The 18613-nt window shown below is 38.9% G+C and overlaps 1 protein-coding gene across 11 annotated transcripts in view; it reads left to right on the top strand.

Annotated features, from left to right (window-relative positions):
• The window catches only part of Slmap (sarcolemma associated protein), a 62674-nt gene extending 45112 nt beyond the window's left edge, over positions 1-17562 (top strand). For 8 of the 11 annotated variants that reach the window (XM_021181383.2, XM_021181378.2, XM_029469131.1 and 5 more), the window contains 7 exons: positions 684-806; positions 2281-2355; positions 3048-3368; positions 3913-4030; positions 8015-8186; positions 12351-12485; positions 15746-17562. In XM_021181383.2, coding sequence (XP_021037042.1) covers positions 684-806; positions 2281-2355; positions 3048-3368; positions 3913-4030; positions 8015-8186; positions 12351-12485; positions 15746-15838 — 1037 coding nt within the window. In that variant the 3' untranslated portion in view covers positions 15839-17562. Of the gene's footprint in view, positions 1-683; positions 807-2280; positions 2356-3047; positions 3369-3912; positions 4031-8014; positions 8187-12350; positions 12486-14457; positions 14548-15745 lie in introns of all 11 variants that reach the window. The other 3 variants (XM_021181375.2, XM_021181382.2, XM_021181381.2) reach the window with 3 other exon arrangements.
• The last annotated feature ends 1051 nt before the right edge of the window (positions 17563-18613 follow it).

Raw genomic sequence — 18613 nt, 5'->3', positions numbered from 1 at the left:
TCCCTTCCCTTCCCTTCCCTTCCCTTCCCTTCCCTTCCCTTCCCTTCTTTCCATTTTTATTTAAGTTCCTGTCTTATTCTTAAATTTCAAAATTGATGGAGAAGGAGCTGGAAAGAGGGATAATCTGTTAAATTAGGCATTCTCTGCCAAGCCTGATAACCTGGGTTGAGTTCAATCCTTGGGACCCCCATGGTAGAGAGAAAGAGACAATTTCCTTGTGTTCTCTTCTGATCTCTACATATGTACTGTGGCATGCATGTCACACACACGTGCACACATGCACATACACACACCCAATAGTAAAAATGAATATGATATAATAATAATATATACTATAATAATAATAATAAGATATAACTGTAGTAAAAATGAATATAATTTGAAAATTGATGGAAAAAGTGTTGTGCCTGTCTTACTGAATTTCAAGTTTACAGGAGCTGTACATTAATATGTATGTTATTGTCTATATTTTATAGTAGTACTAGTATCTGTGTTAACTCTTGTTGTTCAAGGTAAAAATAACTAATGTGCTTACCCTAATTTGCTTCTAAGTTTTATTTAACTCAATTGTGCTATATTACAAGCTATGTATGTCTAAACATGAAAAAGAGTGCCAGACTTTAGTTATAGAGATTATAGTTCAGTACTAACACTTGCTTTTAAAATCAACATGTTTTTGTCAGATGACTTACAGGGTACCCAGTCAGAAACTGAGGCCAAACAAGACATTCAGCATCTTCGCAAAGAATTGGTGGAAGCCCAGGAGCTAGCTAGAACAAGTAAACAAAAATGCTTTGAACTTCAAGGTGAGATGAAGATCCCTGCACTCCCTGGGGTCCTGTGGAGGCAGCAGTGTGATGTGACAGCACAGAGCTCAGAGCCCAGAGGCCTGTGTTTGGATGTTAGATGCTCCATCAACCAGTGTAACACAAGCCTCGTTGGGGGAGAGAACCCTGAAAATTGAGTTATTCCTAGAGTTAGTGCTCACATTTGAGGGGTGGTTATTTAGCAGGAAGGTTTCAGACAAGGTTGAGGATATGGAATCTTCTAAGCCAAGCAGAGGAAACAAGAGTGTAAGTTTGAGGCCAGCCTGGGTAGTTAGATGCCCTCAAAAGAAAACAAACAATCTTTTTTATCTTGTCCACTTGGGGACCAGGCTTATGCTTCCATAGCATTCCAATATCTGCCTTTAGGCAGTTAAAGTCTTAGAGAGGCTCAAGATCCAGACCATGGATTCTTATGACCTCCCTGGGTTTTATAAGATGCCCTTTCTGAGCAGAACAATTCAAATGGCAAGGTGAACCTGTGAATTCCTAACTACTTCCTTTCCTGATTCTTAAAAACATTCCTATGTGAATGAGCTTATCTTAAGGTCCCTACAGCTCAGTGGAAGGTCAGCCTACCTGGCTTTTGTCCCCAGAACTGCAGAAATTAAAATATAGGCATTTGTTTCTCTTGAATCTATTATACGATACAGGCTAATGTTTAATTACAATGAAAAAATATTTTAGCAATCAGCCATTATTTTGTATTTACTGTGTGCTTGACAGAAAACACAAGAATTTTGTGTTTGGGGTTTTTGTTGTTGTTGTTTTAGTTTTGTGTATGATTTTTAAGATTTGGGTTTTTTTGAGGTTGAAGGTAGATGTTTTTGTTGCTTTTATTTATTTGTTTGTTTGCTTGTTTATGGGTAGGGTCTTACTACATAGCCTTTGCTAGCAAGGGACTCACTACATAGACAACTTGCTTGAACTCACAGAGATCTATCTGCCTCTGTAACCTCAGTGCTTAGGTTAGATTAAGTATGCACTATGATGTCCGATCCTTAATATGCTAAATTTAAGAAAAAATGGTATTAGGTATTTTACCTAGGCTTTTGTGGAAGTACTCTACCATGGAGGTATGTCCCAACCCTCTAACAGAGCCTAGGCTGGTCTTGAACTTGTGAGCTTCCTTGTCTTAGCCTTCCCAGTATTTGGGATTGTAAGTGTGTGCTATCACATTGCTCAAATAACTAACAATGATTTGGCTCTTTCGTGTGTGAGAAAGGCTTGCTGGTGATTCAGTCTATAGAAACTCTGGCACTGGATTTTATAGATTTGTTACTTACTATTGTTTTGTGTTCTAAAATCTTACTGGCTAATACTGATAAAACTTATCATCTAACCTTGTGTCTTTCCATAAACTTTAAAAGACAAATTTTAGAAATTTCTAGCTGCACAATTATGAATCTTTTTCACTAACTCACAAAATTAGGTACACTGTATTTTTGCTTTTTAGCTCTTTTGGAAGAAGAACGAAAAGCCTATCGAAATCAAGTTGAGGAATCAGCTAAACAAATACAGGTTCTTCAAGGTATGGGGCACCTAAGAGTGTTTTAGATAACTTTGGTTATTGTTGCATTCAGCGATTGCAAAAGAATGGAAAGTAAGTGCTCAGAGGCCTCAGTCGTCATAGCTCTGGTTCTTTCCGAGAGACTGTCTGTCGTACCAGGCCCTTGGACAGTTGTCCTTTAAAGCAGACAAAAAGGAGGGATTGTGCTAACAACCCACTGTAAGACCCTGGAGTTGAAAAGGCAGAGTGATGCTAACTGTGGTGGTGAATGCCTGTAATCCCAGCCCATCAGAGGCTACATAATCTCAGTCCTTCCTGAGCTACCTCACTGCCTACCCCCAAAATATTTTCATCAGCAAGAGGATAGAAAAACATATATACATACATATGTAAATCCCTCTCTACTCAGTGTTTGTTATTATATGTGTATAGGGGTGTGCGTGCGTGCGTGCGTGCCTCTGTGTGTGTGTGTGTATGAAGGCATTTTATAAAGGGAGAATAAATACCAAAATATTAAAATAAACTTTCCTTTAGCCTTTTGGTTTTCTCCTTTTACATCTGTGTTCTGGTATTCTCTGTATCAAACATGGATTGCTTGTGCAGTTTAATCATAAGAAAGAGCTGTGATAGTGAGGTTGTAGCCTGTAATGTGCTATAATTTCCTTCCTAATTCCTATGACTTAAGAAAGTGATAGATAAATACACTTTTACAGTCCAGCTGCAGAAGTTACACATGGATATGGAGAATCTCCAGGAGGAAAAGGACACGGAAATCTCCAGCACAAGAGATAAATTGCTTAGTGCCCAAGATGAGATTTTGCTCCTTCGTCAAGCAGCAGCAGAGGCTGTGTCTGAGCGGGACACTGACTTTGTTTCCTTGCAAGAAGAGCTTAAGAAGGTCAGAGCGGAGCTTGAGGGCTGGAGGAAAGCAGCATCTGAATACGAGAATGAAATCAGAAGTCTGCAGAGTAGTTTCCAGCTTCGATGTCAGCAGTGTGAAGACCAGCAAAGAGAGGAGGCAACAAGGTTGCAAGGTAAGTGAGCTCTTAAGCTTAAAGCTCCTACCTCTTGCTTTTCAGGGAGGTGGGGCTGGGGGGGGGGGCGGGGGGGTTGCCTTTAGTCTCATTGCACTGTCCCGGCCTACACCTGCTAGCTCTTAACTCATGGCAGCAGTCATTTTTTTCTCTGATAGAAGGTAACAACATCAACCAGGGCTGTAGGTACATTCTGCAGGTCTGCAGGTCCTATAATAAGTTGCAGTTTTACAGACATGTAATGTTAATTCTATATAATGCTGTTGAAGTATATGCATCATAACAATGATATATGCCCATAATCCCAGTACCTAGGAGGTAGAGACCAGATTGTTATGAATTTAAGGCATGCTTGGATTATATCCGAGAGCCTGTGCCAAAAACAAGCAAACATTAACATTATCTTAAAACATTGCGCAAAGCAGCCAGGCGTAAAGCCAGTACTCAGGAGACAGAGGCTGTTCTCTGAAATGGTACTCTGTCTCCTTTGAATAAGGTAGATTTTGGTTTCTATATTAACAAATATGTTTTATGACTACTTTAGGTGAGCTGGAGAAGTTGAAGAAGGAGTGGGATGTACTGGAAACGGAATGCCATTCTCTAAAAAAGGAGAACGTGTTGTTGTCTTCAGAACTGCAGCGACAAGAGAAGGAATTGCACAAGTATGTGAGCATTGCCCTTTTAACTTCAAAATATTTATCTTTAATTTTTATGTAAATTAGAATTTGATATTTAAATATCATTTTGGAGCAAAATGTTCAGCCAAACTAGTTATATGACAAGATAAACACAGTAAATAAATATTATGTAATTTCATACCTTTTATCACCCTATCCTGTAAGCCTGCACCTTTTGGATTAACCTAGAACTCAGATCCATTTGGATGCTCCTGCTGAAAACAAAGAGCAGAGACCCAACATCTGGAAGTACCAGTGTGCTGCACATATAAAATTGTTGTTCTCTCACCTCGTCCGTTAGAGTGCTGATCTAAAACTATAACAAAGAATTTCCCACAAGAGGTATAACTTTAGCCTCTGAATCACACAGGAAGAGGCTGGGAATATAACAAGCTATGGAGGACTTGAGGCTGTGGGTTCCATTCCTAGTGTGACAGAGGGGATGATAGAGAGATTTTGAGAGACTGAAATTGGACCTATGGCTTGCTCCATCCTGTCTAGTCAGAACAGAAAGCTCCAGGTTCAGTAAGACCTTGTCTCTAGAGGAAGACATCAGACATTCATTTTGGCTTTCCCTTATTCAGGAATATATGCACACACCTGTACATGTACAAATACACATACAATACATAGTTGATATACAGGCCACACACACACACACACAGAGGAACTAATCTATATGGTGGGTGGCACACCCTTGTAACCCTACACTTGTGTGTGTGTGTATCTATGTGTGTGTATGTGTGTGTGTGTGAGAGAGAGAGAGAGAGAGGGGGGGGGCAGGCATGCACGCAGGAGGATCAGGAGTTCTAAGTCCTTCTTTAGCTCTATAGTCTGGGTAGCCTTATCTCAACCCCTCACCCCTCCTAAACTCAGTAAGAAAAGACCTGAAGCATAACATCTGCTGATTTATTCTCTAAAGCCCCTCATTATAATATCATGAAATCTTACAAAGCACTTTCATTCTCTCTCTTTTTAAATGATTTTATGTATTTTTATTTTATATGTATGTGTATTTTGCTTGCATACAGTAAGAATGCCATGCATATGTAGCCCCTATGTGGTGGGCATTGGACTCTGTAGAACTCCAAAACCCCTAGAACTAGAGTTACAGATAGTTATAAGGTGTTGGGAACCAAACCTGGGTCCTCTGGAGCACCAGCCAGTGCTCTTAACCACTGAGCACCCCTCTAGCCCCTGATTGTTCTTTCCTAATGCTGTAACTTTGCTCCATGGACTTTATATATATTACATTTTTGAATATGTGATGATAATTAATGAATAAAACAAATGTTTCCTTGTAATATGAAACAGTGAAAGCAATGCTTAAAATAGAAAGAGGCTAAAATAAAGACCCACAATACATATACATATGCACACATGTGTACATATTGATTACTTGGGTGCAGCACATATAAACAGATTGATTTTGTTAGTACTTTGAAATAGGGTCTCGAGTAACCCAAGCTGGCCTTGAACTTGGTGTGTAGCCAAGGCTGGCTTTGAACTCCTACAGCTTCAGACTCTCAAGTACTGTGAGTATAGGCGTTATCTACTCCACCTATATTCTGAACCTCCTCACCTCTTACTTTTGAGATGTGAATAATTAAAATCTAGCAGATTGTTAAAGTACTGTTCTCTTTAAATTATGTCAATTTGGCTTAAATATTCAAAATTGCATTTATAGATACCATGTGAGTAGAAGCATGTTACTTAAACTGTTAGGCTTCAGTTGGTTATTTGTTGCTTGCCTGAAGAACAGCTATGTGGGATGCTAAGGCAGGGAGAATCACTTGTAAGATACCTATCTCACAACCAAAATAATAAGTGCCAGAAAGTTATACTGTATCAATACCTATCATTAGTCAAGTCACCTGTCTAAATTCACACATATTAATTCTGTTTCTTGAACATTTGTGCTTGAGCACTCTAAATTTACTTGCTACAATTCTCTTTTATACAGGGTATAAAGGCCCTTCAGTGCCTATGTATATTGGCCTAATACTATCAGACTTCTCCCTAAGGGTCTGCCTATTGTGTAATCAGAGTGAGATATATACTCTGTAGTTCTTTATTTATAGTATTGAATCTAATTAAGTTCCATTCTTAAAGATATAACACTGTCACTTTGAAAATCTTATATTTAAAAAAATGTTTTATATGTACACCATGTGCATGCATTGCCTGCAGAAGGCAGAAGACAGTGTATTCCTTAGAACTGGAGTTACAAATGCTTGTGGATCCGGAGAACCAAGCGCACATCCTCTGGAAGAGCAGCTACTGTTCTTAACCACTGAGCCATCTCTCTGACTCTGAAACTCTTACATTCTTTTAAGTGCTTGTGGGAGCTCATTTTTCTCTAAGCCAAAAAAAGGCCTTTTTTTTTTTTTTTTTTAACTGTTATCAAAGAATTGAACAAGGAACTATTTTTTTTTTTCATGCTGGATATTGAACCCAGTTTCTTGGTCATGTTAGCCACATGCTCTACCATTGAGGTACATCCCCAGTCTCTGAAAAGGGTTCATTCGTATTAAGTTATTGTCCTCATGTGTAAATATTTTAAAAGGTTTATTATGTATATGAGTACACTGTAAGCTCTCTTCAGACACACCAGAACAGGGCATCAGATCCCATTACAGATGGTTGTGAGCCACCATATTGTTGCTGGAAATTGAACTAAGGGCCTCAGGAAGAACAGTCAGTGCTCTTGACTGCTGAACCATCTCTCCAGCCCAATATGTAAATTAATTTTAAAAGCAAATTATAAAAATAATAATGTAATTACAGCTGGGGAATAGCTTCAGATACCGTATTAATCGGGGTTTCTATTGCTGTAATAAAACACCGTGACCAAAACAACTTGGAGAGAAAAGAGTTTATTATATCGAACAACTATCAGGTCACAGACCATCATTGAAGGAATTCAGGGCAGGAACTTGGAGGCAGGAACTGAAGCAGAGGCCATGGGAGAGTGCTGCTTATTGGCTTGCTTCTCATGGCTTACTCAGCTTGCTTTCTTATACGACCCCACCTGCCAAAGGGGTCACACCATTCACAATAAATTGGAGGCTTGCACATTAGTCAATCAAGAAAACACTAGACAAGCTTTCCCACCAGCTAGTCAGTAAAGAGCATTTTCTCAAGTGAGCTTCCCTCTTCCCAGATGATTCTAGAGTGTGCTGAGTTGACATAAAACTAGCCAGCACAGAGGTAAATGTTTGACAGACGACAACACTCAGAAACCCCTTGCTATTTGTAGCATGGTGCCCGTACACATCTAAAAGCAGGAAATGTTTATTCAGAGAGTTAAGTGACTTGCTCCATATCCCACAATTCATTTGTGGTAAGGCCAGGGTCAGCCTCCCAGTCTAGGCCTTGTCCCGTGCTTTCCCCGTGTGATAGCGCTTCTTAGCTGAGCAGGTTTCTCTTTCACTGACTTTAGCAGGGATTCCTATGCTTGAGGTTTCTGACCCCTATCCTCTTTTCAAGTACTTAATCCTGTAACATAGTTGAAATATGTATTTCTATGTATTTATGGTACAATTAGTAAAGATAATTTAATCAAAGTACAATTAGGGCCCAGCATGGGGGTGCATATCTTTAATGTCAGCATTTGCAGGCAGATCTGTGAGTGCAAGACCAGCCTGGCCTACAAAGGGAGTTCCAGGCCATCCAAAGCTACATAGTATGACCCTATCTCAAATCAGGAAAAGAATAAAAGCAAAGATAACTCCTAGCATACAATTAGTCATTTCCTTCTATTTGTTATATATAAAGTTTCTACTTTTCTATTCAAAGGGATACAGCTTCAAACTTAAAGGGATTTTTTAATGCCTTTTCCTTACTAAAAGTGTCTTCCTTTTTTCTGCCTTTTTCTCCTGCTGTGAAACCCATTGGTGTAATGCTGAGGATGCCAGGCTTCGCCTGTGTCCAGTGTCTGCTGTGATGACATCTGGGTTTGTGTTGCAGTTCTCAGAAGCAGAGTTTTGAACTCACGAGTGACCTCAGCATCCTTCAGATGACTAGGAAAGAGCTGGAGAAGCAAGTGGGATCCTTGAAAGAACAACACCTTCGGGATGCAGCTGACTTAAAAACTCTCCTCAGTAAGGCTGAAAACCAAGCAAAGGATGTACAGAAAGAGGTAAAGCGAAAAGACATTCTGAGTCCAGTTATGGTTGGACTTAAAGCCAAAGGCAAATCAGACATCCATGCTACTTAGAAATAAAGAGAAGCAGAAACCATATTACCCGTCAGTTGGCACTTGGAACACTCCAGCCTGGTCATTTCCAGGTGTGCGTCATGGTCCATATCGAGATAATTTATCAAGTGTTTGTTTTCAAACATACGTAAGAGTTAGTTTTAATTTTTCTCTAACAATTGACTGATCTGAGAGATTTTTTGTAGCAGAAGCCTGGTCTGTTGTTTAACTATCAAAGAGAATGTCATATTTAATGAACTGCTCTTCCAGAAGACAAACTAGGGCAACACCAGTGCTGGAGCTGTACGCTCCTGGGGGAGTGACTGGAGAGTCACTCACCCTGACCTTGTGGCTCATGCTTGTCATCCCAGAAACTGGAAGGCTGAGGCAGGAGGATTGCAATGAATTCAAGGCTAAGCTGGTTTATATAATGAACCCTGGCTCAAAACACCAAAGTAAAACATATATACAGATAGGCATGGTAATACACAGCCACAATCATAGCACTTAGGAGTTCAAGACCAGCCTCAGCAACATAGATAGTGAGTTTGAGGTCAGCTACATTAGATCCTGTGTCAGAAAACAAACAAGAAAGAAGTGACTTGAAATTCACCTATATATAGGCCAAATGCCTGTTCTGTAAAACTGCATTTTCCCCCTCTGCTTTCTTTTCATCTTCACAAACACACACACTTATATTTTCATATGATTTTGCTTAAACTTTGATTTCATTAGCTTTTTAAATAATTGTGTTAAGGAGGGTGTGAGAACTTTGGGAAGGACCTACTCTCGGTCTTTCTGGGCAGGATAGATCTGTTTCCTTAAAGCTGACAACAGGCCAGTACATGGTCGCTTCAGCTGGCCTTCCTGCACTGCTCCCTGCCTGCCCAGGTCAGGAAGCAGGTTAATAAAGCCTGTCTGTCCATAAGGAAGCACCAGCTGCAGACATGAGCAAGATTCCTCCTGAGTTAGAGGGATGAGGAAGACAGCTCTTTTGTCTTTAGGAATGAATTTTCTGAAAGTTGTTTTTAGAAAATTTGATTAATGCAAGTTTCTCTTTGCACTTTGCCTGGAGTATCCTGAATTTGGAAATGATTATTGTTCTTCTGTCTTTGTGCTTGTTTCTAAAGGAAAAACAAACTGCAACAACTTTTCTCTCTGTGTCCATGTTGATGTTGAAATGTTCCGCTTTACCGGGCTAAGGATGTATATTTTAGGAAAATCTTCATTTGATTAAAACACAAATTTTGTGCCAAAGTAAATACCCTAATATTTAATACTGTAAGCACTTTGTGTCCTTCCAGACCATGTGCCATAATCCTTCAGTATTTGGGGAGAATCTGTGGCTGGAAGATGATCCTGTCCTGTGTTACTATGGAATGCATTAGGCATTTTGTCGCATTGTTTCTTTGTCTGCTTCCAGTCACTGAATAATCAGTGCCAAATGCTTTGACTGTTTCCACAAATGGCAGAGGCATGTTGTCGCAGCATTGAAACTGTTGCTGGTCTTTGGATTGCATTAAATGCAGCATATTTAAAAGTATGTCTGAATTTGTCAGTATGTTTCTTTCCTGTTTTCTTGTTCACTGTTTTCCTTGTGAAATAACCTATGATCATCATATTCCTTTGTAATGTGAAATTGCTGTTTGTCTTCTGTCAACATATCGGATACTAGTCTGTAAGTAAAATAGTTTTAATAAGGTTTTATCTCTGTGTAATCCACTGCAAATACAGTATTACTTTTCAGTAATGCGTATTTACTTCTTGTCGACATTTCCCTTTGCTCTCCTTTCTTTCATGGAGTCATGCTTAATGTGCTTAAAAAAACAATCCTGATTATGTGTCTTTAGTGCTGGAAAAGGTTAAACAATTGCAAGCTGAGCAACCCCAGATAAGATTATTTTTATGGAGGAGAGCTACACGTGTTGATAATATTATGCAATATTTCCATCTTAAGAGTAAAGACACTGGTTACTTCCAAGTTAAGAAGCAAGAGGGAGCAGACTTGTAAAGGCCAAACCAGGTGTAAAGCTAAGGCTACATGTAGAGGATGGATGACCTTTGTCCTGCTGTTTAAAGCTTTATCTATACAATTTTTATATAAGTAACTCCAAGGAAAATTATCAGAAATAGTTTTTAATGTTCAATAGTAAAAGAAAAGAATTGTATATCATCTTTATATTTGATTTTATAAAGCATTTATTTATTTTAATTTAATGAGACTATCTATGATCTAAGAGTTCAACCAGTTCCTGGCATACACTGGCAATCTCTTCCACACTTAGGAAGCTAAGAGAGAGAGGTCTTGAGTCAGTACCAACCTAAGTTACATAGATCCTGTGTCAAACTTACCAAGCAGAGAGTATGTAAAACTTTGGATGTCTGAGTCTGCCCTGAAATGACTGAGGCCTCCCGTCCTCCCAAGCACTCCTGTGCTGGAGCTGTGCAGCAGTATGCCCTGATGTGCTGCTTTCTTGTGGTTCCGCTTCATGGTCCCTGAAGTGGGGAGATGATTAAGGGTTCTGATGAAGAAGGTGGACTTGATATCAAAATGGTGGAAGGAGAGGGAAAGTTTGGTCAACAAAGCAATTTTGACTCATCCTTCACTAATACTGTTAGATCACTGAGAACTGATTGTGTTCTAAGGTGTGAAAACTAGAATATTATCACTGGACTTCTTCTTGGCAGCCTCCTAGTAACCTTCTGCCTTCTGGGAGAAATTCATAGACCATCACATCAAGTGGAAAAAAAAAAAACAAAACGCTGTCACAAAACTGTGACTTTTAGTCTGTAGTTTTTTTTTCTAGAATACTGTCCAGGGCTGTGCTGTTCTGGGGATGCTCTTAGGTAACAAAACGTTCCTCTCATATTTTTCTTCGCCTTCCTGGTAACCTTTATGCTGACCCTGGCCTCTTCCCTATCCCTTTCTCTTCTAATGTTTTATGCATTTTCATTTTTCGTTATATTTGTCTTTATTGAGTATTGATAAGGTCCTCTCCAGTGTTTTTATTTCAAGAGCACTGTTATAAAGGCATCCTTTGTTAAGTTTAGGATATAGATAGAGAAGAATTAAACAGCTTCCATTCTCTTAAGCCATGTTAGAGAGGAGGAGGAGCCTTTCTGACAGACTACACTCATGGGATATTTGTTTCTATTCAGTCCTCGTCTTCCTGTCTTCCTTCTGAAACACTCAGATGGCAGAATGGGGCAGCTGAAGTAGAGACAGAGACATGCCCAGCAGCAGAGCAGTGTCCCTTTGGGAGCCTAGACTTCAGTAAGCGGCAATATCTAGAAATGGAACCAGTCTAGAATTCCAGCTTCCTGGAAACACCACAATCAAACCACACCCTGTGTATCACATTGGTTTGTTCAAGGGATAGTTTGTATAAAAGTCATGCGTTTTACACACACACACACATATATATATTCATACTATGTCTATATAGCACACACACACACAACTTTCAAGAGTGGAAAATGGCTTGTTCCTTTATGGAACCTTTCCTGTTAGAAACAGATTTTAAAAACCAGGTTTTTTAAATTGTTGCTAATAGGTTCTAAGTGTCAAATCCCCCAGTTTTTGTGGTAAGTCAGATTATTTGTTTAGATAGCTCACTGATGATATCCATCAGTGCTGAGGAATGGAAGACCTGTACAAGTTAATGCCCTTTTTTTTTTTTTTTTTTTTTTTTTTAAGAGTAAGCAACTTGGCTAACAAGGCTTACTTTTAATTACCAGGAAATATACTTAGACCTGACACTGCCATTTAGTTAGGCTATAGGATTTGTCTCTATCTGCTTTACTTTTTCTCAAAGGAAAATGTTTTCAATTTTCCCCCTTCTCACTTGATGGAAGACATGACCTTTTATATTATAAACAGATGACGACACAGTATGTTCTATTCTTTGATTTTAACACTGAGGCAGATTACATAAGTCAACATTAAAGATGTCTTACTGTGAGAGCCAGGGACTCTTTTCCGTCTCCATACAGAAAGACTTGGTGTTGAAAGTTATTAACAGGGCCCGGTACATATACCTGTCTAGAACCATAACTGCATACCCGTTTTACGTCAAGTCTGCACACTCTTTTTTTCTTTGCCTTTAGTATGAAAAGACACAGACTGTTCTCTCAGAACTGAAGTTGAAGTTTGAAATGACTGAGCAGGAAAAGCAATCAATCACAGATGAGCTCAAACAGTGTAAAGACAACCTGAAGCTGCTGCGAGAGAAAGGAAATAATGTAAGTGTTTACCCACTCGGCTTAGGTTCCTTTGTGAGGAATGTCAGAGGCTTGAGAATGACTTCCAGAAGACTTTACTATGCTGTGCAAAACTAACAGCCTGGCTATGAGAACATCTACGACAGAACCATTGTGCTGTGGGATTCCCCCCCCCCCTTTCTTATTTTCTTTCTTTCTTTCTTTCTTTCTTTCTTTCTTTCTTTCTTTCTTTCTTTCTTTCTTTCTTTTTCTTTCTTTCTTTCTTTCTTTCTTTCTTCTTTCCTCCCTCCCTCCCCTCTCTCTCTCTTTCTTTCTTTCTTTCTTTCTTTCTTTCTTTCTTTCTTTCTTTCTTTCTTTCTTCTTTCTTTCTTTGTAAGAATTTGCCCTTTGATGAACACCCATAGAAAAAACACCTGCCTGATGGAAAACAGCTGTCAGTAAAACAGCTTAGAAGAACTATCTAGTTTGTGCAGATGAATCTGAGGTTCTGTCACGAAGTCATCATTGGGCTTGTTTCTTTCCTGTTGGGAAATGAAGCCTGTGCCACGGGGGGGGTTGGGGGGGGTCATTTAGGAGACATGGGACGTGCTGGTCCTTAGCATTAGGCTGTCCTGGAAAGCAAAGCTTTAGCACACTTTTTTGTTTTTATGCTAGTGATGTACAATCCCAAAAGCTTTCTGTTTATTTGACATCTGTCAGTATTTAGTAAATTGACACAGAGCTTTCTAATGTATGTTTGAGAGAGAGAAGGAGGGATGGGGGTTTGGGCACAAAGATGAGAAAAACATTTGGCTGTAAATTTAGTTTGCAAACACTTGATTCTCATGTGTTAGAAAGGTCTTTAAGACGACGTTGTACTAAATAAATGTCGTGTTGTTTGTTTTGGTGACCATTGCCTTTGTGGGCCCTAACTGATGGATGTTCAGTGTGGTTGGTTGTGCTCTGAGACTTGCTCCAAACTCTGTCACAGCTTGGACACTGCAGTGGACGTGAGCCACATGCTTCTGTAGTTTCCACACAATGCTCACGAGTTGTGTCAGCTGTCTTTCGCTTGCTAAAGTTACAGGGTTTAGATAACAAAGGGTTGCAGCTTAGGGAGGCCCTTTAGAAATGGGAAGGTTGAAGGCTTTATGCCAAACAAACATGGATTGCATTTTTTAGTGCATACATTATAGAAATCTTCTAGATCATAATAGTTTGATATCTTTTCTTTTGTGCTAATTCATATCTGATTATAGAATTTTAGTCCACTTCCTGCTAAATTAACATATAAAGACATCTTACATGATCAGAATGACCCTCCCCACGCTGTTACTATTTATAGGTATATCAAACAATTCCCCTTGAGGGCAAATTCCCTTTTTGCCCCCTAGGGCTTATGTTTCCATATAATCCCTTTCCTTTCAAGACAAACAGATGCATTTAGAATAAAGGAAAGTTGTGAGCTTCAGCTGCCTGTTCATTATACACTGTGCTGTGTCCTTTGCTTTATCATGTTCACATTGTCATAAAAAGATGTATTCCTAAGCTTTAAAGCAATACTAACTCAAAAGTAGGAGAATTTCAGTTAGAAGGAAAATGGTTTTTGGTAGAAGAACAGAATATACCCTATCCCTTGCCATGAAAACATATTTATCAACTAGTGGACTTCAGATATTACACAAAAAGTAATATATTATGAAAACAGAGCGTCCCTTGATGAACGCCTATTGCTCTGTCTGGACTTGTTTCATTTCATTAGACTTATTTGGGAGCAAGCGTTGCCTCCAACTGTTCCTTTTAAGGTAGTTGTTTCTAGTATACAAATCACAACTCATCATTCTGAAATGCGTTAGATGTCTTTAAAATGTTTGAATTGATGCAAAACCCAAATGGTATACTTCTGTTACCTCAGCCTTCCTTTCCTCCTCCACCCACCCCCTGGGGGCTAAATCATCTTATCTGATTTTTTTTCATAGCATAAAATGATTTTAATATCCCTTCCCTTCTTCAGCCCTCCATATTACAACCTGTCCCAGCCGTTTTCATCGGCCTATTCCTGGCTTTCCTGTTTTGGTGTTTCGGTCCATTGTGGTAGAGAAAGGTACAAGCACTACTGTTAAGTCCTTGTCTGTTTGTCCCTGTCACCTGTTTGTGCCATATTTGTAATAGACTGCATGGCAAAACCACACAGACATTTTGTTCCCAGAAGCAAACCCTTCATTTAGTATGCTGTGTGTTTGTGTCACACTAATGAACAATCAGCTAATCACATAACATTGTGTCTTGTTTCTTTTGTAGTAATGCTAACCATGAATTAACCCTAAGCTAACCTGTTGTTAATATACTTCCTTTAACTGAGTTTTTATCTCTAGCAAACTGGAGAAAGCAATGAATTTCTGCAGTATCACCAGCCATGTCCCAGTTATGTGTTCAGGCAGAATTGATTGAGAAATGAAGAGTTTGCAGCTAGCTATGTTTCCTCCTCTCCTCCCCTCCTCCCCTCCCTTCCTTCATTCCTTCCTTTCCATGATATAGAGTTGGGTGGTTTTTTTCCTTTAATCCTTTGCCTGCTTTCTGTGAAGATGAAAGAAAATGAGATTAATGTAATGAACCATTGGCTCACGATATCAACTCCAATGAAAATTTATTTGTGAGAATATAAGTAAGCTCTGTAACAGATCTTTCTGAGCTCTGATTTGCAAATCAGTATTTTTTCAAGAATACTTTCAGAATACTAGTAAGAATAAAAGTAGCAACCAAAGTAAATAGATTTTATAAACCCCCTACAAACTGACTGGAAAGGCCATCAGCACTTGGCATGATCATCAGAGGAATCCAAAGGCAGGGTTCGAGTGCCTCTTGGACCGTGTCTGATTTGCATCTCCTTTGCTTTTGAGTTACAGGATCAAGCCTGAACCATTTTCTTTCTATCCCCATCTTGGAACTCGGATTTTCATAAAAACATATTTTTCAGCAGACGTGTACCATAGGCAGCAGATTTACTGAAATCTGTGGATAGCCGAGGAAAGGCAGCAGGCAGCCCAGAAACACATTTAGAAGTAACTACTAAGTTTCAACTCTGACAAAGTTGAAAGCTGTCTCGGACTTTCCTGGGACAGGACAGTCCTGCTAGTGTGTCCCTCCTTAGTTTCTTTCCATTTTACACTTACCTTTACAATGCAAACACAAGAGTTTTCCTACAGTCTTTTAAGTATGTGGGGCTCAGTTCACCAGAGGGTAAATATGTATGAAAAGAGAGGGGAGAGTGTGATACTGACTCTTGGTTTCTTTCCACACAGAAACCCTGGCCCTGGATGCCCATGTTGGCGGCCCTGGTTGCGGTGACAGCTATGGTGCTGTATGTACCAGGTCTGGCCAGAGCTTCTCCATGACAGTGTGTCTTGAGTCTGTACACCGTCCTCCCTCTAGAAGCCGGCAGCACACTCATGTTGGGGACAAGCAGAACCATTCTCTTCCTTTTTACCTCTTAAAACAGCAAAGTGCAAGAATACAGCTGGAGGGTCATTGCTTTAACTTATATAAAATATATCTGTCTATAGAGAGGATATAAAGTTGTGAATTTATTCGGTTTTACATGTAATTTTTAAATTAGTATGTTGAGATTCTGAATATTATGGTGGCCTAAAGTATGCGTCTTAGTGCACCAAATTATTTATACCATAAATTTATAGATATTTTACTCTGAATTCTAATGGCCACACAATTCATTTTTCTGATTCGATAACTACTCAAACCGAACAACCAATACATACATGGGAATAGAGGCCCTGTGTGCTCAGTGCCTATCAGTTTGAATATATACACACACACACATATATATATTTTTTTTACATATTTACGCCATTTTTACTTGTTATAAAACCACTGAGCTATTGGGAACAAGACTTAGACAATTATTTGTGTGGATTTTTTTTTAAAGGAAAAATACATTTGAAAAATATTCTCTTATAATGATTATTTGGGGAATACATACATGTTTGTTCAGCCTTAATGTGACTTGAAGATCTGAAGGACATCAGCTTTGAAAACTTTCCATGAGAGTTTGTATTTTCTTGAGCAAACTGAAATATTACTGGGAGCAAAAACATAAGTGCATAATTTCAATGCAATCAACCAAACTGTTGAGTGAATTGGAATGTAACTTACTAAACCTCATGTATTTAAGAAATGTTTTCTTTAAAAGCCAAGTTACCTTCTCATATACAGCAGTTTAGAAAGCATGATTTTTTTTTCTGTCATCTGTTCCTCCAAGCATGTTTAATTGAAGGAAGAATTATATCTGTTTAGATAAGCTTTTATTGACTTAATTTGGTTATGATGTGGAGCTAATTCACATTCAAGATAAACTGATGTTCTCTGCTAGCAGATTTCTTGGTTGGGTATACAAATGGTTATTTCTTTTTGTTGTTAATTGGAACAGCCTGTCAATTAGTAGCACTATTCCCAAGATTGGTATTGTTCCACACACAGTGACACACCTCAGCACTGCTTGGCATTATACATTTAAGCACAGAGGTTAAAGTTTAGCTGTGGTTTTGTGCAGCACCATAGTGATGTCANTATCCTAAAGTATCACATGGTTAGGTTTTCTTCAGTCAGGGAAGACTAGAAGGGAAGGCCAGTGAATTGGCTTGAATGTTGTATGAGAACACCCAGATCTAGCCAGATATTGAAAAAGGAGTTTAGGATATAATTTGCCTGTGATGTTTGGCAGTCATTGTTTTTACTTTAAAAGTTGTATTTAAAGCTATTTGGGATCGTTGCCGGGAGAATCACTATATTCATGGAGGAATTAGCCACAAATGACTTAGAAAATACTGTCGTATGGTTCATTTTGCCATTCTCTGTTGCAGGAAGCCACCCCACCACAGAATGCTGATATGCCAGTGGTACCCAGTACCTCTTGTATATAGTTATTGCAAATACTGTTATGAAATGCATAACTTCAAAATTACCTTTTTTAAAGTAAATAATTGTTTGAAATCTATTTTGTAAAGATAAAACGTACAATAGAATTTCTGGAGTACAGATTAAACTATTTGCACTAACACACGTGATGTGCATGATTTAATAAAATAACTTTAATCTCCCTTTGCATGTTTGAGTTGTACATCATTGAAGTTCTTCGTGCTGGCTCTGCCTTCAGTCATCCTTTGCCTTGCTTGAAGTGACTTGGCATTAAATGTGTGCTAGATGTTCTCTGGGGTTAAAAGCAATCCCTCCAGTCTGCTTAACTCACCCTTACTGCTTTCCTCCCTTAGATTATCATTGTGAAAATGGATTCCTTGTCAGACTCATGGCGGCAAGTGGAAGGCCTGATGTCAATATTTACTTTACCCAAACCAAATAAATGGGATTTGGTAGTTATTTCCGGTTTTAAATAAGCCCATTCATAAGCAGTGCCACCAGCCTGCCTCAGTTTCCTTGCAGGTTAAATAGAGTAGGATTGTTAAATTTTAAGCACAGCAGTTACGATCTGTATGTGCATTTAAGGTTGCCCTAGACTACAAAGTAAGACCATGTCTAAAAAATGAAAACAAAACAGTCTGTTTAACCATCAGACTGGTTCTTATCTCAAGGTTTCTTTGTTTTCAGGAGCAAATCACTTAATTTTCTGAGTTTCATTTCATCGTCTGGAAACTGAGAATAGTGTCTGCATTTTTGTTGGTAGTATAAAAATGAGAGAGCTAACATGTAAAGGTATGACTTAAGTGATATGTTTATGGGATGTCATAGTGAACATTTATTGCAAATAGGAAGGTTTTAGGTGAAGAAGAACATCTAATTTTAAATGAGTCAATAAACACCCGGGATGGCGCTGCTCCCTTATCCTGCTCTCTGAGGAGTGCGGCCTTGGCTTAGTATCAGCTAGTTGCTGTTTTGGAGTTCGCTGTTTCTAATTCCACTTTGAATCACATTCTCTGTGAACTCGGGGATTTTTTTGACCAAAAAATAGTATACTTTTCTCTCTTACGTTAATCATCAGACTTGCCTCAGCTTCCCTTCCCAACTGGGCTTTTGTGGTTTGTCTGCTACAAAAACAGAGAAAGAGATTCAGATACATTGAGATAAACTGAGGTAAAACTGCAGGCTTCCTCCAAAAACGTCCTCGGTTATGTGTACAGAATTTCCGATATCAGGACAGC

Source organism: Mus caroli, chromosome 14 (assembly GCF_900094665.2).
Source record: "Mus caroli chromosome 14, CAROLI_EIJ_v1.1, whole genome shotgun sequence".
Taxonomy (NCBI): Eukaryota; Metazoa; Chordata; class Mammalia; order Rodentia; family Muridae; genus Mus; species Mus caroli.
The sequence above is the reverse complement of the archived record's forward strand: the minus strand, read 5'-3'. Positions and strand labels throughout refer to the sequence as shown.